At 37.0% G+C, this 21,697-nt stretch overlaps 6 protein-coding genes across 6 annotated transcripts; 2 read left to right on the top strand and 4 right to left on the bottom strand.

Annotated features, from left to right (window-relative positions):
• Positions 1–18: 18 nt before the first annotated feature.
• Positions 19–9,669, bottom strand: C9374_000959 (uncharacterized protein; the record flags this gene model as incomplete). The annotated part of the gene is made up of 1 exon (XM_044699793.1): positions 19–9,669. The coding sequence occupies one exon, from the start codon at positions 9,667–9,669 to the stop codon at positions 19–21; it is 9,651 nt and encodes a 3,216-aa protein (XP_044552101.1).
• A 179-nt stretch (positions 9,670–9,848) lies between these two features.
• On the bottom strand, positions 9,849–12,249 carry C9374_000958 (uncharacterized protein; the record flags this gene model as incomplete). Its single annotated transcript, XM_044699782.1, has 3 exons — positions 9,849–11,274; positions 11,439–11,814; positions 12,234–12,249. 3 exons carry the CDS (start codon positions 12,247–12,249, stop codon positions 9,849–9,851), a joined length of 1,818 nt encoding a protein of 605 aa, XP_044552100.1.
• A 264-nt stretch (positions 12,250–12,513) lies between these two features.
• On the top strand, positions 12,514–16,928 carry C9374_000957 (uncharacterized protein; the record flags this gene model as incomplete). The annotated part of the gene is made up of 2 exons (XM_044699771.1): positions 12,514–13,444; positions 13,513–16,928. The coding sequence occupies 2 exons, from the start codon at positions 12,514–12,516 to the stop codon at positions 16,926–16,928; spliced, it is 4,347 nt and encodes a 1,448-aa protein (XP_044552099.1).
• Positions 16,929–17,107: 179 nt separating this feature from the next.
• C9374_000956 (uncharacterized protein) lies at positions 17,108–18,094 on the bottom strand (the record flags this gene model as incomplete). Its single annotated transcript, XM_044699760.1, has 1 exon — positions 17,108–18,094. One exon carries the CDS (start codon positions 18,092–18,094, stop codon positions 17,108–17,110), a length of 987 nt encoding a protein of 328 aa, XP_044552098.1.
• Positions 18,095–18,351: 257 nt separating this feature from the next.
• On the top strand, positions 18,352–19,571 carry C9374_000955 (uncharacterized protein; the record flags this gene model as incomplete). The annotated part of the gene is made up of 3 exons (XM_044699749.1): positions 18,352–18,877; positions 18,956–19,259; positions 19,313–19,571. 3 exons carry the CDS (start codon positions 18,352–18,354, stop codon positions 19,569–19,571), a joined length of 1,089 nt encoding a protein of 362 aa, XP_044552097.1.
• A 24-nt stretch (positions 19,572–19,595) lies between these two features.
• Positions 19,596–21,057, bottom strand: C9374_000954 (uncharacterized protein; the record flags this gene model as incomplete). Its single annotated transcript, XM_044699738.1, has 2 exons — positions 19,596–20,607; positions 20,660–21,057. The coding sequence occupies 2 exons, from the start codon at positions 21,055–21,057 to the stop codon at positions 19,596–19,598; spliced, it is 1,410 nt and encodes a 469-aa protein (XP_044552096.1).
• Between the last annotated feature and the right edge of the window lie 640 nt (positions 21,058–21,697).

Below are 21,697 nucleotides of genomic sequence, written 5' to 3'. Positions count from 1 at the left end.
ACTGGGCACTGATTTTTATTAGAACTTGTGTAGTTGATGTAGCTTTGATAACAAATCATTGTTGTGTGGTTCAGTTTCAATAATTACATCATCGTACAGATCTCCAAAACCAAACCAAGCAGTTTGGCTTTTCACCCTTAACACTATCGAATTTGGGTTATTTCTTGAGCAATCCAGTTTGGAGATGGTTTTGATTTCATAAATCCATGTCAAAGAGAATTTTTCCAAAAGCTGTTCTGGTTTTGGTGGATGTTGTGAAGAGAAATATTTGGTGATCTTGTTGTGATGAGTGTTCTGCTGTTGTGGTGGTGGTGAAACCAAACAAGAAACTTGACAAATGTGTTGCGTGCTCAAAAACACTACATCATTGGTGCTTGTTAAAAAGTAATGCGAAACGTAGGTACTGTCATTTGGAATTATTCCTTGTTTCATCAAGGCTGCAAATGCAAAACATCCAAATGATGCATTTCCATCGTACTTGTTCAACTTCTTGTCTGCTCCAACGTATCTGGGAAATCGTTTTCGATGGATTTGAAATTCTCTATCAAAGTATTGTGTCGTATTTTTCAAACCTTCACTTGTCTTGTACACAAAATCCAATACTCCAGTGATTGGTTTTACAGGCATTCCAATGATTCCCTTTCCTACACCCTTTAAAAATCCAGAAATTCCTTCCTTACTTGCTCCCTCAATAGGTTTCACAAATAATCCAGTACCAGCCTCAAAGAGTCCCATAGAGAGTGACTGTGCTCCAGAAACTAAACCTTCACCAATGTGTTTAGGTCTCTTACTCAAATGATTGGCTTCTTTTCGTTTGATTTGATAGTCTTCATCCAAAGTCAATAAACTAATACCATTGCTGATGGATTCGGTAACTTTTGAAGCAGTGTTAAATGTACCATGAATGGAATGCTTGAAAAATGAAGTGGTTCCCTTTGCTAGACCTAATGTGAATTCTTTTGGAGATTTTGTAATGCCTTCCATTGGTTCATAGAATAAATCATAAACTCCCTTGTCAATGTCATTGAAGAGACCCACTGGATTTCCAATGATATCGAAACTTCCTAGAATTGAAAACATTTCTGAAATGGCATATCTCGTGTAGTGTGCCTTAATATTTTCAACAAGTTGTGTTCGAGAAGAGAGAGGTGGATGATTGAGAATGAGTGCATTCAATCGGATTGGAGCTTCATCGATATTCATGCTTAACCTTGCTCCAAGTGTACGTAATATAATGGATAAATCTTGTTCTTCATCATTGGGAATTTCATTAAACACAAAACTTAAATTCAATTTGAAAGGATGAAGTTGTAACAATTCAAAGTAAATCATGCGGTCATGCTGTGATTTCAATTGAACATTGAAACTAGACAAAATTTCATCATGTTGATGCTCGTGTGTGTCTACATTATGTCGTGTTGTTGTTTTGGAAATGATATATTGCTTTTCATGGTTTGTCTTTTTTCCTTGCAGAGACGATACCATCTTTAGAATTTCATGAATGAGTTTGAAATCAATGGCGATTTTTGCTTCTTGCATTAACAGAGACAAGTACGGAATGTAATCAAATTCCTTTTCCTTTGTGTCCATAATCAAGCTGAAATGTAAAAAGTCTCTCAATCCTAATTTGTTAGCATTCGTAAACATGATAGGGAATGTGCAATTCTCGAGTTGATTGTCAATACCCATTCGATTGACTTTTACTTCCAAAAGCTGCTTATTATTTTCAGTAATGTTGCAATTGACAGAGATGTTATCAGCATGAGCGTATAAAATTTCTGTTTGATTTTGATTGATAATGGATACTCCTATGCCCTTAACGAATAAGTATGACTGGAGCAGTTCGAAGCTTTGTGGGTCATCTTGATCCGTCTCTAATTGTTGCTGATTTGGTTTTACATCTTTTTCTTGGAAGCTGATGACTCTAGTATAGCCACGGTAAGTAGTTAATCTAATGAAAATAGAGGTCTTGAGTTGTGGGATGGAAATGAATTTGCTCTTCTTGATTTTATCGATATCAATTGATCCCAACTTGAACTTTTCGCCTAGTGTGACATAAATGGAGTGTTTAGATTTGATATCAGGAACCATGTAGGGAATAGTTTTGTTTGAAGCAATTACAATATTCTCTCCTGTATAAACCTGAGAAACTGATATTGCATGTGAGGTCTGGTTCACGATAAAGTAAGGCGGAAGAGCAGCCCGAGTGAACGAGACTTGAATACAACCATTATTTTGCATGATCTTAGTTGTGATATAGTTACTTCCAATAATGAGAGGTATTTCTCCCAACGTGTCAATTGAAAAAGGCATGGACCATTCACTCAACAATGGATCTTCTTCGTCAACGTTTTTAAGACGAATGCAAATCATGGGAATCTTTTTTCTAAGGAAATGAACGGTTAAGGGGGTGTCTGCTTCGTTAGTTTCCAATTTGTTGCAATCAATAGTCCAATAGTAATGACAAGATTCTTGTTTAGCGATAGTCAGAATGTTACTTTCATCCCCAAATTGTTTGACCTCAATATTCACGCTTTTCTCTTTCGAATGAATGTCGTTGATGAGCAAATATCTTGGTGTGATTTCAACTATTTTTGTTCTTTCATATTTTCCTTGTGCCAAGCTAACAAAGCATCCCATTTTGAGAGGAAGTTTGCTTTGGTCACTCTCATGATAAAGTATTAATTCTGATGGAGTTCCAACCGAGTCAATAGAGAATGGATTCGAAATAAATCCATGTGATGTCTTCAGGAACACTTTTTTGCTGAATATCATAGAGGAGCTCTCACTGTAGTAATTGAACATGGTCGCAGCAGTGCCGTCAATGGTAGTAGAACAGCCCAATTTGTAGTTTTCTTTTGACGACTCTACGATTTCTAAATCATGATGTGTATAGTTCATAATCAAATATGGGCAGTAGACAACAATTTTGACGTAGGCATTATCGGTACTGAAAACATCGTATCTTAAATTAATGACTCTTCCATCCATGAAAAAGTTAGAAAAAGTATTGCATGTTTCTTCTTGTGATTCTCCATAAGTATAAATTAAAGTAATGTCTTTTGTTTGCCATCCATTAATAATACTTTGAATCCACATTTTAGGCTTCTGCATATCGATTCTGTAAATATATTTAGTGTCTCCTTTCTTGATAGTGTCGCTATATTTCGCAATTCTGACATTGGCATCTTTCGAAGAGCTTCCAAAAAGAGCAAATTGAACATCTTCTTGAAGTACATTCTGAATTGCCAGAGGTGGTATGATACTAATTCTCGTCTTGCTATTTGCCTTAGATTTTGAGTTTAGAATGCAATACATGTGATCTTTTTTGATTGTCATGTGCTTATTTCTACTTAAAATCGTTTTTGCAGGTGTTTTTCTGAAAGATTTCAAGGAATACAATGTTGAATCATTTGATGTCCATTTGTATTCGCTTGACAATGTCTCAGCACTGTTGTCGTCTTGGTCTTTACAAGGCCGAATTGCCAAACGGCCATCTTCAACAACAAAACTGGTAGGAATATAGAGCGATGAGTAGGGTGCAAGGAATGCAAGAGGCACAATTTTCTCTCCAACATGACATCCAATTTGCCAATATTTGTCAGTTTTGTTTCGTACTTTACATCCACTATGAATAATGATTAGCTTCCTCTTTTCCTTATCTTTGACTTCAATATAAATTTGGTACTCTAGCTGTCCTAATTCTTTGTCTTGGAGTAGTAAGGAATGAGGATATATTCCGTTTTTGTTTACGAGAGTCTTGATAGTGTTGGATCCAATTTGTAAAGTCACAAAGTTCTTTCTCTCTGCTGTGTTTGTAGGAAAAGAAAACCGTACTTCTTTGTCCTGTTCCAATTCAATAAAGTCGTCTGCAACCTTGAAACTAACGGCCAGACCACACTTATTGACTATAGAAAAAGGTTCAAACGTAATAGCTAGCTTTTTGACTCTAGAGACAGTCTCTCGTTTCAGCTCTTTAGACCAAGCTTGTGCGGTTGATAGTATAGTTTCCAAAGAAGAATGAGTAATGTTCATGTTAATAATGTCGTCACATTCTACTTGAACAATATGCTTTGGGTATCCTTTTTGATTTTGATACATGCAATGGATGGGCACCTTGTTTTTCTCAATTATAGGTTCCCATTCAGCCAACTTGAAGTTGTAACAATCGCCATGAACCAAAAATTCTAAATATGCAGAAATGTTAGACTCGTTTGTACTGAATGATTTGATCATTGAGTTGAATCGAAGTCCACTGAGATGAACTCGAATGATTGGAATATCAAATCCAGTAAGATCGTCTACAACCAAAATACTCATTGTTTTAGACTCGATAATAAATTTGTTCACTAATGTTTGCGGTAACAGTTCCTCGCTGATCATTTTCTTGAAATCTTTTGCAATAATCGGAGCATTATGAGGTTTACCGTCATTATCTTCAACCTCCTGCAAATACATGGTAATATCTTGCTGTGAGAGAGCTGAAGGCATTTCCAGTTTCTGTTTGAATTGTTCAGCAATAGTATACAACATTTTCACATCATGGTATGATAATCTTGCACTTGCTCCTTCTGAAATTGATACTCTAATTACTCGTTCTTCCTTTGGTCCATTTGTATCCTCCTGACTCTTTAATCTCATTATGACCACGTCAATATTTGTAGGTTCAAGGAGTGGTAATGAGCTTGTACCATGCGTAATGATGACTGTGAGTCCAGTGATTTTAAATAATCCCTTCTCTGACTTTCCAATTTGAGTAGCATTAAAATCAAGCTCACTGCTGAATTTAAGAACAAGTAATCTACTTGACGCGTCTTCAGAGTCTTCTGGAATGATGATTCTTGGAGTACCAAAATCTCCTTTGAGCTCCAGTTTTGCCTTAATTTCTATTTCTTCAGGGGTCTCATTCTGTTCCAGAATGGTTTCATACTCAGCAGTTTCGTCAATAGTAGTTCCAACCAATAAGAGTTCATTGAGAGTATCGTTCTGGAAGTAGTGAGTATCTGAAAAGAAATGTCTAAAATCTAGAAGAAGTTCAGGGATGACTACAACTTTTGGATCACTAAGTTTCAGATTTACCTTTTCCTTAAACTGCAATCTATCATTTTCGTACTGGAGTGAAAAGCAGGCAGTAGGGTCTGAAAACTCAATAAAGTTGGAAAAAACATTAGAGGTGTTCGATCTCATGTCACTTGCAATGATGGAGCCGAGCGTCAAATGTAAACGAATACATTCATTGATATCAATCTTATTGTTAAGTCGAAGGTCTGTCACAGCTAACTTTGCAAAGTTTGACCCATTTTTCTTAAGAATCACCAAGGAAATATTGGGAGCTGTAACATGTACGTCAGTAATAATAATACTTGAGGACATGCTATCAATGGCTCTCTCTGAAGTAACTCTTTTCATCATAATATCCTTCTTTTTTCTTCGTGTTACAAGCTTTCCAATCGATTGATAGAACTTTCTTTCTTCGTTAATGTCTCTCATGCCATCTCTAATATTTCCATTAACAAAATCGAAAATTGTTTGGTACTGACTATGTGTTAAACTGAACACAATGTCTGAGAAATCAACATTTACCACTTCCTTTGCAATGTCAAATTCATTATTCTGCTTAGTCTTTGTAAAAGGGGTAATGATAGGTTTTTTTACATTGACTTTGATATGGATATTTGAAAGAATTTTTTCTCTATGGATAGATGCAGAAGACACAAATTCTAGCATAATGTCATTTAGAAGCACTTTGACATGATCTACTGGATTTGATGAGTCTCCTATCAAAAAGTTTTCTACTTCCAAGTTACCCAAATGGGCGAGAAAGTGGTCTCTTGATTGAAAGTTGGAAGGAAAAATTACGACAGGACTGGTAATTTTGATGTTAAGCTTGATTTGGTTGTTGATAATTCTTTTGCTAATAATATCTTTTCCGTCCAGTCCTGAAAAGTTGATTCTGTTTCTTGTTGACTCTCTTTTGAGAGCATTAAGCAGCGGTCCAGAAATGTAGCTCTGAGCTTTTCTGTAGAACCTTTGGATATGTACATATTTAACGGCGCTTGTATCCATCGAAAGGAATTGTCTGTAGTTGATAGACCCTCTTTGAATCAAGTCTCTTTCAGGATCCTGTTCAACCAATTCGGCTAATGAAATGCTGGAAAACACATACTTGTATGTGAGGGTAACCACAGAATCTTGACTGTTATCATAGAGTCCAAGAATTTCCTTGTACAAAGAAGTTGGCTCGCTATGGTCTAACAGTTGAATATTTCTCAAATTTCCTGATATCGTAATTGTCTCTAAATCAACAAAACAGGAAACGTTTGTTCCTGAGTTAATGACTACCTCAGCGATGGTTGCTCCATTATTAAGAATGAGCATGTTGGATTCTCCTGCAACCAACTGCATGGTCAATAATTTACAGTTCGATTCGTTACCTTCAAGCAACATTCGAGCCAAGTCACTAAATTTTTGCCCAGCATCTTTTTCGTCCTCGTCAGGCACAAAGGAATAGTAATTAATCTTGTTGAATGCTGTAATTTGATCTAGAATGTCTTGTAAATCGTATCCATAGTCAATAAAGCTAGAAAGTATGGCTGGCTCAACGAAGCAATGTAAACTTTTAAATGTTACATTCAGTTTCATTTGAGATGAGGGATCATAAATTGGTGAAGTGGGATCAACCGATCTCGTAAAATTGACATTCACTAAATGCTCTTTTTCATCTTGATCTGATTGGCTGTCGATTGATTTGATCAAATAAAATTCTCTGTCCTTGATGACTTCTGATTTGACATTAATGGCGTGGAGGTGAAGAGATAAATTCGAATCTAAATTGTGGTATTGCCTAAAGTACGCTTGCAGGTTTGAAAAGTATACTGACGCTAAATTCACATCGTGATGAGAGAGGGATAAAATAAAGCTGCTCAGATTGAAACGGATAGCAATTAAAACTCCTTCTTTTTGTTCTTCTTCCTCCTCTTCATCGTCAGAAAAGCTTACTTCTTTCAAAATATCAGCAAAGTCATCCACAAAGAAGTGAGTGTTGAATGAATAAATAAACATGGTTAGGGTAGTGACCCATTTTTCCATCTCATCTTCTGACGAACACTGTAGATAGATATATTTGGTCTGATAGCCTTTCTTTTGAGGTAGCATTAAACAAAAAGTATTCTCATACTTGTCTGACTTCCATACTTTCGAATGGCTATTAAGGTGAGCAATAATCTTCAAATATTTTTTGCTTTCATCTGAATAAAAGAATATCTTCTTGGTGGAACTCACTTCTACAAAGAATGGTGCGAATCCAGAGTCATCATGGTTGACCATTAGTGATCCCATTATTTTTAGATCATTGATTTTTTGCTTTGTTCCGGTTGGATTCTGTTTAAATTCTGCAATCTGTTGTGTTAATACTGCCACTGCAAGCATACTCTCTTTGGATAGAACAAAATTGATGCATGGTACATTGACAATGACTTGGACCTTTTCTTCGGCGGTGTCTGACTTGTATTTCATGGCACTTGCAGAAAATGATGCCTTTTCCAAAATGACATCATATTTGCCAATGTGTTGCTCGTTAGACAAATATCCAACCGCGTTAATATCAAATGGAACAATAATTTCCATATTTTCCATGTTGATATCAAATTTTTCTCTTAATGGTACACTGGTGTCCTTCTTCAAAGTGAACATACCAAAATCAACAAGGAGGAATCGAGTATTTGGATCCGAAACGCTCCATGGTATGATTAATTGCGGTGCCTTAATGTTCAATGACAAGTCTACGGTCGTATCGTCTTGCATCAATACTTCTTTGATTTCTTTTTTTGCCATCTTTGACACTTTTTTGATTTGCCTTTTTGCTTCCTTCTCTAATCTCTTAATATTTACACTGTCGAAATAAAGGAAGCTTAATATTCTTTGGAAAAATTCAAAATTGACTACAATGTCTATCTGATCTAAATTAAGTGAAAAATTGATATCACTCTCATTTTCTTTTTTCTCTATTGGTGAACGCCTTTCCAAAAACATTGAAAGTAAATTAGAAGAGGCAGCCTCTGACCATCGTTTAGACTTGGTAATGAACTCAGGATAAAGAGTACCAGAGAATCTATCATAAAGAGTGAAATTTCCCATTGAAGCACAAACTCTGAACGCCTTATGTGGAAGCACTTGGATATCAGACACAAATCTATCGACAACAAGCTCCATGAGGTCACTCTTCTCATGATATACAAGGAAGGAAAGCTTTGCCAAATCTACATGCACTTGCACTTTCACATAATCATCTGGTACAACTACAGGAGCAGATTCTTCAAATCCAATTGATTTGTACAATTCTTCTTTCACCTTATCGGAGAGCTCGATTGCCTTCTCCTGTAGCTTTTCAGCCGAAAACCAACTGCTTTTCCGCTTCTTATTTTCTTCAAAGTTTTTTGCCTCTTGGTTAATCTCTTTGTGAGCACATTTTCTGAAATATAGAATTTCTTGAATGGACCTCTCTTCCTCAATTTTCTTGAATATATGTACATCATTTGGAGTTGCCTTGTGTTGGACCCATGGAACCTTTACAATGATCTTGTAGACTCTGACATATTCTCTACAGGTGTCGGCAACAGTTTGCTCATAAATTTTGCTCATTCTTTCTTGTCTTTTTTGATGCGTCACACAATTGATAGCATATTTCCAGTATGCGAGGGGATCAAAATTGTTTGGTCTAAAGTGTCTGTACTGACTTTGTACCGAGTAGTTCGTCAAATACTCCACAATTTTAAATATTGAGTTATATTGGTTCTGGCTTAAGCACATTTGAATGTCATTCATAAACTCAAAAACTGCATTAAATTGTGGCTTGTTTAAATCTATTCCAGATGCCGAAAGTTTTTGCATGGTAAGTTTTAAACAGCCATCCACTGGCTTCAATAGATACACTCTGTTTTGTATTGCATTAATTTTCTGAATGATCTCTTGATCGCTCATTCTATTCTGAATACAATTATTTACAACCTTTTCTTCTTCAGTCCATGGATTTAAATATATTGCTAGTTTTTGCATTGTCAACAGTTTGTACGTCAGTTCTCCTAAATTTTTTTGGAATTTCTTCTCAAAGTTTGAATCTGTAGAATTCACTTCCATACTCTCTAAAGAGAAGCCAGCCACACAATTATCATCGTCTTGATATTGGATATGAATGTTTTCAAGTTTGATCTTCAAATTATTCAAAACTGTTTCGATCAACTTGTCAAAAAAACCCTCTTCAGTCTTTTCTGGGTTGTCTTTTTGCTTTTCCTTTTCAAGTTGTTGCTTTTCAAACTGGTCGAGAAGATGCTTTTTTAATTCTCGTTGTCTTTGTTTTTCTTCTTCTTGATTATAGGGTCGTTTCATCTTTGGTCGGAGAACTATATATACATCCTTCAAACTGCAAACCACTGATTTGGCATTTAAACTCGTGTATGGTACATCAAATTCTAGTAACGATATATGACTAAACGATATATAAAAGGGAATTGTATCGGAAATATTATCCAGGGCATATTCCTTTAGTTTTACATCCTTCAACGATGCAACGCCTTTCAGAACAGCAATATTTAAATTCTTTTTATCAAAATTGTCCACGTATTGTTGGAGATACGGGACCATAATCCGTGAAACCAAGTCCTCGATCACCATTTTGCATTTTTTTGAAATTGAATTTAAATGGACTCCAACACGTCATTTAACAAGAGAACCAGTAATTTGTTCAGAACTTGCAAGAGTTTGTTGATTTGTAGGTCAGGTCGAGCATGTATACATGGCAACTACAAGAATAATTTACTGTAATGATGCGTATTCACTACTACAGAACATGTTTAGAATTTAAACTTCCATGTCTTGCACATAAAGTCCTCTCCTGCAGAAACAAATGATTCAGAATCAAGGAAGGCGCAAGCAGAAACACCAGTTTGGTGAGCCATATCAGTCTTGATTCTCTTACCAGCTGCAAGATCCCACACAATCAAGTTCTTATCCAATGAAGCAGTAAGCATGTACTTTCCATCGTCGCTCCAGTCAATGTCAACCACTGCAGCAGAGTGATAAGTCATGTTACTATACTTGGCCTTCCATGTTGCAGTATCATAGACAACAACATCAAAATTACTGTCACCAGATGCTAAAAGAGATCCATCAGGAGAGTATGAAACTTTTTGAATCTTGGCAGTGTTTTCAGCATATTCCGCTGGGCTGTCAACAATTTTTTGTCCGGAAATCTTATACACACGGACCTTCTTATCCTTACAACCAACAGCAATTTCAGTACCGTCGGGCTTAATAGAAATGGATTGTGGATCCTTTTCAATCTTGACTTCTGACAAAACCTTTCCTTCAGCGCTGAGTAAAGTAGCACCAACGTGAGTAGAAATTGCAATCAATTTGCCATCAGCAGAGGCAGCAATGTCATTTGGAGAGCCAGACAAGGTAATTGCTGATCCTTCGTATGCAAATGTGGAAAGATCTGTGAAAAATACTTCATTGTTTTGAGCTGCAGTGACCAACTTGTTTCCGACAATAGCCATAGTGTTAATAGTAGCCTCTCCATGTCCTTCACCCTTAACTTTGGCAACGCTTCCAACACCTGCTTCCCATTTGATTAATTGACCACTAGTAGAGCAAGTGTAAAAGTATCTACCACCAGACTTCTTGTCAACAACAACCTTATTCACACGAGCATTGTGACCATAAATCTTTCTTTCAACCTTAGTACAGTCCTTGGAGAGAATGTTCAAATCGCCGTTCAAGGAAAGTGAAACAGGATAACCACCAATAACTGAAACACCAACTTGAATGTCACCAGTACTGTCACCAATAGTAACAGTTGAGACACATTCCTTTGTATCAACATTCCACAATTTGACAGTCTTGTCACCAGAAGCAGTAACAATTTGCTTGTTGTCCAAATAAGCCAATCCATAAATTGACAATTTGTGGTTATTTGTTTGGGATAATTCTCCTAGTTTTTCACCAGTCTTACCCTCAAAAATAAGAACCTTCTTATCAGAACCGCATGAAGCAAAAGTACTTCCATCAGGAGCATAACGAATACAGTTAATAAAACGTTCGTGATCCTTATTCGAGTGCGAAAACTTGAATGGTGGGCCAGTGTAAAAGTTCAACGATAAATCAGCACCTCCAGTTGCAATTCTGAAAGGCCTTTCAGGACGACTATCACAAGAAAGAACTTCCTTGGAGTGTCCAGAAATTTCACCAGTGTTGGTACCCATGTCATAAGCAAAGACACTAATGATGGTTCAACAAAAAGTCATTCATGCATTTGTAAAAAAGAAGTGACAATGATCATATTGGAAAGCAAACATATGAGTTGTGTTTTGACATGAATTTCGTATCAAATTTCACATAGATGCCACTTGTCAATGCGATTGTCAAAGAATAACAACACTTACGCTCCGTATTCTTGTTTACCATCTCCAACAACCACCAAACGTTGTGAATCTCCTGTCCATGCCAAATCACGAACGCTCTTTGATAAGACACGCTTCTCCAACTTGAGTGTCTTGTCAACATTCTCAGTGCTCCAAACACGAACGTTACCAGCATCATCACCAGAAGCAATATAGTAACCAGTTGGGGAGTACTTGGCAACATTGACCTTATGGGTGTGTTGAGTATAGTAATCAATGTCCAATTGATTGTTCAAATCTCTGATGAGAACAAAATTACCAGATCCATAAGTGAATTTGTTTGGGAATTTTGATGGAGCAGCAGAGACGAAGGTTGAACGACCTCTTTCGGTGCAAGGAACACCACCATAAGTGTTTTCTGTTGTGATGATGGTGATTGTTTATATAAACAATCGAGTTTGATGATGAATATTGATTGTGCGAAGAGTAAATTATTCAGAATGTTGAGAGGATGAAGATGTTGTGGATTTGTATTCGATGATTATCATTATATAATGTATTACGAATACATTGTACAAATGCGAGAGATATTCAACAAGATCCACAGATGGATGGTTATATTCACCGATCGTCATCAAATATCATCGTTGTATATTAAGCCATCATATATATCGGAGGAGTGTATAGCGGATGCGAAGTGTAAGAACAGAATAAGCACACACAAAGCACACACAAAGCACACAAACAAAATCGTTGTTATGGTTGATGATGATCATTTCATGCCAAGAATCGTTCGTCAACACGATACATGTTGTTGTTTGCAAGGTGAAAACTTACGGAGCGAGATTGACATTTTTTTGGGATGTGTTTGGTCTTCGAAAAAATGTCTGAAAACCAAACCGCCCTCGGCGATGAAGACACTTATCACCTTCGCCATCACGCCTCTATCAAAGAGGTCGCTGATCGCCCGCATACTGCAAACAAATCTCTCTCTACTCAAAAATCGGCACATGATAAATTGAGAGAGGAGATGGAAAACGAAATTTTAGAAACTCCGTCCTCCGTCAATATAGCCAATTTGTCGGTAATACAACCCAGCACTGTATGCAACTCTCCTATGTTGTCGCAACCGGAGGTCTCTAATATTACTACAACCTCTGGCGTCTCAGTTTTTAGTACCTCGGCCATGACCGACGACCATTCTACCAAACTGAAGCGACATCATAAACTCTTCAGAGTGGTGGCCTTTACTACCAACTCTGTCGAAGAAGTCCTTGCAACCGTCGCAATGAATGCCGATGCGTTGTACGGTAGTAGAGTTGTCAGTGAATTGGAGTGCATTATTCTCTTCTTCAAGTCGCGCAAATTGGCAAACCAAGCAATATCTTCTGGTGCTAAGTCCAAGCTAACCATGATTCCTCAAACCGTCAAAACGTCATTCCGTTATAAGGTCGACAAAGACTTAGATAAGACTAATATGCACTCTATTATCTCAACTCTTGGTACTTCTATCAACAACATCAATTTTAGCAAGATAGATGATCAAGAGTTTTGGGCTATTGGTACTAATATTGAATTACCAGCCAATCATTTGAAGAAATTTAAGCTTTCCAAAATGAGAACAGATATCTCTCGTTTCCGTATCGCCTTTAACGGTAAAGAAAAAGATCTTCCTAAACTCAAGGGTGCCATTAGTTCCCAATGGAAAGTCAAGATTGAGAGTATCGAGTTGGCTAATAAGGTGGCTGTTGTTGGTGTCAAAAAGGATCAAATCACCAATAACATTACCAAGTTCGTCCAAGTTGGAAATCATAGTTTCAGAAACCTCTCATTCTCTACTAGAGTTGCCAACTCCATCAGTCACAGAATGGAAGCTGTTGAAAAACAAATGTCTGAAATGTCATCAGCTCTCCAAAAATTGACAAAGGAAATGGCTGTCTGGTCTGGAAAAAAGGTCACTGAAGGCTTTAATAAGATCAACAAAGCTATTGAAGAAATTAACCAAAAAGTCAACGCTCTCTTAGGCACTACTACTCGCAAGAGTAAAAGTGGGCATAAGAAGGGCCGACATTCCCTTTAATGGCCTCTCATTCTATAAGAAACTCCTTCAATTTAGGTACTGCTAATTTCGGAGGAGTTGGCTGGGTAAAACAATCTCAATTACTTACCCTAGCCCGAAAATATGAACTGGATATCCTTAATATCCAGGAAACTCATTTAAAATCCAGTACGGAAGACTATTGGAATGTATGGTATTTCAGGTCCTTCTTTCGTGGCTACTTAGTCTATACTTCCAACGCCACCGAGGGAGATAATGGAGCAGGAATTGCTACTATTGTCAAACCGTCACCTTTTATTAAGGTACTCCAATTCATCGAGCATATTCAAGGCAGACTATCAGAAGTCATTTTGGAACATAAATGCCTAGGTGTGGTCCGTATTTTCAATTGGTATGGCCCGGCTAACAAAAACAAATTAGAATTCATGAATAAGGCTCTCAATATTATCAACATTGCTGCTCAAACAGCGGTCTTGCATGGTGAACGTATTGTCATATTGGGAGACTTGAATGCCAATACTAAAACATTCAATAAGGTATCCTATGCTGCCCATGAGCGACTATTAATTGACCAATGTGACAAATTGAAGCTCTTTGATGTTGTTCCCATTCCAAACACACCTTCGTTCTCTCAACGCAACAAATACTCTCATGGTTTTTCTCGCCCGGACCATATTATTACTTCCCACAATGATTATTCTAATGTAGATGATGTTTCTACTGCTTATTCTCACAAACTTTTAACTATCTCCTTTCCCAGTAACCCTATTTTAGACTTCCCAGAAAAGTTCAACAAATATATTATTCATCCTAAAACTCTGCAATCCAAGATGAAGGAAATTAATAACGATTTTGCTATGGACAACCCTAGCACTCTCTTAGAAGCCCAAAATACCCTTGCTAAAATTGTGAAGAAATATGGCTCTCCTAGCACCGACAAGCCTTCATTGATTACTGATAATCGTAATGTTAGACAATTTCAGACGATCATTTTTGATTTGAAACAGTATCTTTATAAGCGTAAATATGTCTCTACTGTCACCAGCCAGTTCTTGAATAATAATTTTAGCCTCAACAATATTAAGGCTAAATTAGAGGAAGCTAAAGCCTCGCTTAACAAGCTTATTGGATCTCTATTGGCTGACCGTAAACGGGTCTTCGTGAATAGAATTAACAATCTTAGCTCTAAACAACCGTACTCCTATGCCTTCAGAAAAGAATTAGTCAGTTCTTCTATACTCAATGTAGTCCAAAGTAACCATAACTCGATAATTGTAGATCATTTTTCAGCCATGTTTAACACAGAACAAGAAGTGACTAAAACCCTTCCGGAAATCAAGAAAAATAATACTGTAGCCCAATGGAAATTCCAACATATCACTGCCAAAGAGTTGGGTAAAGTTATTTCTAAAACAAAAAATTCCATGGCTGGCTATGATAATATCTCGGTGCCGTTGTTGAAAATTCTAGACAACAATTCGCTCCAAGTACTTGCAAAATGTATCAATCACACAATTGACAGTGAAATGGTTCCTAAAGAATTGGGTATTGGTATTCTACTCCCATTACCCAAAGTCAATATGCCTACAAAATTATCAGACTTTAGACCTATAGTAGTATTATCTGTGATCTATCGCCTATTTTCTTCTATTATCAACAAACAATTCATGAATATCCTTGAAGAGGCTAATTTAATCCATACTGCTCAGCGAGGATTCATGAAAAAAGGCTCAACATTAGAGCACCTTATCAATCTTCGGACTGCCCTAGCATACAAATGTCAGCACAAACAAGAAGTATTCGCTATGGCTTTAGATATCAAAAATGCTTATGGATCAGTAATCCATAAAAGATTTATCAGCATTCTCAAAAAACATGGTTTCCGTAGCTCTGTCATTAATCTCTTGACATCCATGATTTCCAATAGCGTTATGAAAGTACTAGTTAACGGATTCCTATCCTCCCCTTTCGATGCGAATGTTGGAGTCCCACAAGGCGACCCTTCAAGTCCAGCATGGTTTAATCTCTATATTAACTCCTCAACTAATATACAAGAAAAACTAAAAGGAGTCCAAATATTTGATATTACTATCCTTTTATTATTATATGCCGATGATATTTTATTGATAGCTAATACTAAGATTGAAATGAATTCCTCTCTTAAAAGCCTCGGCCGAGAGTTAAAGAAAATAGGACTCGCTTTAGCTCCCAAGAAATGCAAGCTCTTAGCTATTACAGCTAAATCTAAACTATCTAAAGCCCTAGTCACTATTGGACAGGATACAATTGCCTCGTCTACTTCTATTGAATACCTTGGGGGTATATGTACCTTTAAGGATAATCTTTCTTGGTCCTCTGATAACCCAGTCAACAAAATCTCGAATCGACTTGCATCAGCTAAAACTTCTAATCTATATCTCAACAGTATCACCACTACAATTATGTCTAAAATTATATCATTGCCTAGATATGCCTGTAGCTTCAATGGAATCAGTAAGAATTCTCTAGACAAAGCAGATATTATGGTTGCTAATTTTATCAGAAAGGCTATTGGATTAGATTACACATTATCAAAATCAGTCGTTTTTAATTGCAAACAAATTGGGGGTCTTGGTATTACTCGCCCCTCTATTTTATTCTCTATTGAACCTATTTGCACAGCAGTTAGATTATTCAATTCCTCATCCTCCATCACCAAAAATATAGCTTTGGCTGCTTGGAAAGATACTACTTTTAACGAACCATTTTGGAACCACGTGAAAAATATTGCTGCTCAAAATAATTGGTCTCTCCAATACATTGATGAACGATATTCATTTGTCAATGAATACGAAACCCCTGTCGACCCTAGAACTGAATTGCTAAACAGTGATAGATCAACCATGAGCATTTCTGGCCTTGGAACCTTAGACCATAATAGAATCTGGCATCCATGTACCATCTCCTTTTGGAACAATTATTCACTCAAACCATTCCAGCAACGACTGTTATTTGCTCACCTGCACAAAGCAGAAATCCTTAGAAATTTCGGAAAAGATTACCCTAATTGCCACATTTGCAACACCAAAGCCAACTGGGAACATGTATTCACCTCATGCGCCATGTGTAGCCCAGAAATCAAATCATTATACACAAAATGGGACAATAGTTCCCTCAAATTCAACGCCCCGCTTGTCAGACTTCCCTCTAACCATTCTCTCTCTTGTATTCCAATGGAGTGGAATGGTAGTATCAAAGACGAATCTCTCCAACAACTAGACCTATCTCCCCCAGCCTTGACTGATTGGCTAAATGAAATATATCTCTCATTCGCTGCTTATGTTGGCAGTTGTTACAAAAACGCCACTTGGAACAGTTCTACTGTACTCAAGAAGGCTAGAGGATATATAATTAAACCCAAAACTGCAAAATTTGCAACTGCTTGGGAAACATGTAGCAATCAGCTTGGCGAACTCAACTCCGACAACATTTAAACCCCACACATACACACCCATTAGACACACTCTCGTCGGACAATTGAGTACCTATAATTTGTTTATTCTTCAATAAACCCATCCCTGTATTTTTTTGGGATGTGTTTAATTTGACGACTTGACCTTGTAAACTGTCACTTGACGTCAGGTTGAATTGGTTATCTCCTTTTTAGTTGTCCTCAAACTATTTGTTCTTCACATTTTGCTCTGATTTGTTGTGCTTCCTCTAGCCACTGTTCATCGATGAGATAGGGATGCATTTTTAAAACTTGAGACTTGTTGAGTTTGTCAAGATCTGCAAGTGCTTCTTTGTATTTGCCAAGACCGTGGAGTGTTTTTGCTCTTAGGATAAGAACTGCCGGCATTTCATCAGTTCCATTTTCTGAAATGTAGGAATCAATATCTGGAAGAGCTTTGTCAAATTGTTTCAATTCTACCAAAGAAAATGCTCTTTTGAGATTAAGGGCCTTGTTTTGTCTTCCATTCATGTGGACCTTTTCAATCAGCTCTGTCAAATAAAACACTGCTTTGTCATGCTGACCTCTTGTAGTATAACATAGTGAAATGCCCTCATAGAATTGAGCTTGTTGATCCAAGTCCAAAATAAAGTTTGGTTCACCTAGATGGTTTTCAATTGCATGGAGATCTGCAAAAGCCAAATCTACATCCCTGGATATTAAATAATAATTAGACCTTAATAATCGTGCGGCGATGAATCTTGATGGGTTCTCACTAGGAGAAGTTACAAATAAAATGGCGTTCAAGTCTTTCAGCATTTCATCAAAACGAAATAATTTGAAATTGCAATACGCTCTGTACAATGTAGTGTCAAAGTCCACAGTGCTCACTTCTAAATATCTGTTTAAATCTGAGAGGGCTGCTTCATGTTTTTCCATAAAATAATTACAAAGGCCTCGAATACCGTAGGCAGCTTGATAGTCGGATTTTGCCTCAAGAATTGAAGAACAAATTTTAATAGCCTTTTCGTACTCTTTATCGTGATATAAATCTCTAGCCTTTGTTATCAAGCTTTCATATTTATCTTCCTTGTGACCAGTATGTCTTGACATTAAATTTACGTGATACCCTTTACTGCTCATAGGAAACTCATAATTATAAAGAAGAGGGTAGCTAACGCTAGCTGATTGTAGAGTGGATGATGGCATTGTCAACAAAGATCCAATAATTGTGGCCGTTTTGTTAACCACATTCGGAAAGAGTTTTGTGATGGAACAGATTTTATCAGCGAGAGTTGTTTCTTCATTTTTTGAAAGTCGTGCAGTTTGCCAACCAGAAAGATGTTGAGAATAAAAGCAATTGCTGATTGTAGAAGCACTCTATACACCAAAACGAATGTGAGGAACCCTCCTTTCTGTCAAACACAAACAAATGAAATAATTATTGAATGATGATAGCCAAAAAAATGGCTTTATTCGGACAAGCCCTGTTTGCCCTCATTTTACTGTTGGCCATGTCAGCGTTTTATGTAAATCACCAAAACGAACAAGCTCGCTCCGAATACAAAAACAAGTTATCATCGTGGAATGAAAAGGATCTTGTTCAACTCATCACGACCCAAAACAAAGCAGCTCATGGTATGATCGTTCATGACGAAACTCTCCGATCTCAAAAACTGCTAAAAGTTTTGGAATATTTCATGTTTGGAACTTGCGAAAATGCTTTGAGAGAGCAACGAATGAGCAAAGTGATACTTGCAATTCATGGAAATGGCTGCACAGGATACATGTTTTCATCATATGAAGATATGGCCTTAAAGAATAATATTTGTATAATTGCACCAACGATTCCAGGATGGGGTTTGAGTTTGTCTTTACATGCTGTCACCATAGAAGAATTTTCAAAATTAATGAAACAATTGCTTGTGGATGAGTTGAAAATAGTGACACAATTTAATGTGTTGGGAGCCTCCATGGGAGCACCCTATGCAGGTAAGAACAATGAACTTGTTAAGATTGAGATCACCATGTGGTTTTTTATTGATTTTTATTTCATCTTGAACAACTCAGCTGGTGTGAGTGCATTTCTTTCAACATTTGTGAGGAATGTCAACCTATTTGCCCCTTTTGGAAAGAAGGCTATTGATAATGAACCCTTTGGAGAATTGAATGCATTTCAAAAAGCTGCTTATCAATTGCTTCTATCTTCCTATACTCGCGATTTTCTTGTCGATTGGATTTTAATGCCAATGGTTTTAAAAGATCCAGCTCAAACGTTCGAATCCATGTATCCGCATGAATATTCTAGTCTTAAAGGGACGACTCATGCAAAATTACTAATTGATGAAATGAAAAGATCTGTAAACTGGACAAGGTGAGTATATTGGTTCGTTTTTACTTTCAAAAATAGGTTTGTGGAATTTGTAGTGTTGGAATGAAGGAGTCATCGGCAGTGTTGTTAAACGAAGAGTGGGGGTTTGAATTGGATTCTATCTGCAATGTGAGTGGAAAAATCATTGTGTCCATGGCCGAAAAAGATACAATGATTTCGAAGAATAATCCTCATTATTATATGAAGAAGATTGCCAATTCTCAAAAGCAGGCAAAATTAGAGGTATTGAAAAATAGAACTCATTTCAGCTCTGTATTGGATCTCGAGAAAGCGCTGCTAGCTTTAGTTGAATAATATTGTTCGATGTTATTGTAAATTTTACAACCATTCTGTTGACTGTGCATGTATAGAGATGTCATGCAAACCTTTGCAATTATGTAAATTTTTCCAAAATTCTCTTACTTTTTTTCCAGATCTTCCGCTTCCACACAAAATCATTGTTATTTCACTTGTTACTTTACAAAAGTAAATCGGTAAACTTGTTTTTAACACTTGACCACCAGATCTGTTGTAAATAGTGTCAGAAGTAAGTAAATAATAGTCACCATTTGAATTTGTTCCTCTTGAAAACCTTAGCTCTGCTGGTAGACAATTATACGTGAACGAAATTGGTGTAATATTGTCAATTTGGTGTGTGTCTGATATTGTTGCAACTTTGTTTTGGTCAGTATGAATGAGTATGTGAGTCCAAGTTCCAGACACTGCCAATGGAATGCCATCAAGCTTAATTTCATAGAGGGTACCATTTTCTCCCAAAAAATTGGGAACATTTCCCGTTTTAAAAATTTTACCACATGTAGTCACTATGCATGTCATATTTCCAGAACAACCAATGTCCATTACTCTATATTGTTTCGTTCTATTCCACAGAGCTCTTGTAAATTTGTATTGTTGAATGTTTTGCAAAGCATCACCGACTGATGAATAGCTATCATGTTGGTTGTTGCAAAGTTGGCCATAATAATTAGCTCCAATCGATAGGATTGCATGATTGTCAATGCAGATACAAATATGTCTTCCTCCAACGCGAAAGTGAGTAATTTTACCATTTAAAAGGTCGATATTTTCAGGCTGGTTCTCAATGGTCTCTTGTAGTTGCAGGTCCGCAAAGGAATAAAAGGATTCAGAGCCGCCAGTTCCAAAACTTGCGATTCCACAATAGTATATTCGATCTCTACAGTCTCTCACTGTAACAAATTGCTCTCCGCATAACATTTCAACAAGCTCTGTTGGAAAGCTGTCAGCCATGACCGTATCTTGATGGCTCAGTTTAACTTGCAACAACTTGCCATTTGGACAATTTTTCATCACTTCTGACAAATTTCCATATCTGACAATCGATCACAAAAATCATTAAAATTTTGAAATACATTAAAACATACGGAAAATCGCCAAATAAATAAACCTTGTTAGAGTATGTGAGAAGTGTCGTAAATTGAAGTCCGATATCAATGAATTTTAAAGTTTCATTTGGTGGAAGTGGTAACACTCTTGTATTTGGTTTTTCAAATTTTGAATATCGCAAAAAGCGTCCAGTTCTATCTTGACCGTTCCAATGATCACTACCATTTAATTCCGTGGCTGTATTGAACTGATCAAAAGATCCAGTTAATAGGGCTCCTTTGGCCGAGTATCCTTGAAAATAAATTTCAAAATCGTCCATTTCCGAAAGCATGGGTAACCCCTTGGAAGAAATGTTGAAAGCAGTAGAGGCCATGATGTGGTTTGTAGCTGCGGATGAGTTACGTCTTTGTTGTGTTTTGCTCAATTTTTTTCCCATCTTGTGATGAACTTGGAAGAGAAGCAAATCCGAATTATTGTTGGAAAAAGGATTTTTGACATGATGTATTGATCCAGGTGTGGCACCACTGAACCTCTCGACTCTCAACTTCCATACTCGGCCGATTCAAACGTAGACAGACAAACTTTGACCCAATAAATCCAAAAGCATTGCAATTCCTGAACAAGTCCTTTTTTGAAATCTATGGAAGTTTCTTTCATTAGAAAAAAGAGGTCTCTTGTCATCTTTGTATCAACACGAGAAAAAGGGACCATTCTTTCGCAGAGTTCTCTTGTCATCTTTGTCCCATTCTCTGTGTGCCCTCATACCGTCCGAGAGAAGCGCATAGCACGTTTTTCATGCTTGCCTTTAACTCTTGGTGCTTTCTGGGCAGAGTGGAAAAAGTTGCCTCTAAAAGTGACATGTTGCTGCTTTATCCTCCACTCCCACGTCTTTGTTTGGAAGATTTGAGAAGCTAATACATTTCTCAAATCACAGCACAACCTCCATTTCAATCATCTGACTCGAAAGAAATACACAACAAACAACGCAACGATTCAGCACAACAACCTGAACAGTGTGTGTGTTGATTTCAAATTGTGAGTGTGAAAAATCAGAAAGAGTCATCTTTGCTCTCTCT

Source organism: Naegleria lovaniensis (genome assembly GCF_003324165.1).
Source record: "Naegleria lovaniensis strain ATCC 30569 chromosome Unknown tig011, whole genome shotgun sequence".
NCBI classification, from domain to species: domain Eukaryota; phylum Heterolobosea; class Eutetramitea; order Acrasida; family Naegleriidae; genus Naegleria; species Naegleria lovaniensis.
The sequence above is the reverse complement of the archived record's forward strand: the minus strand, read 5'-3'. Positions and strand labels throughout refer to the sequence as shown.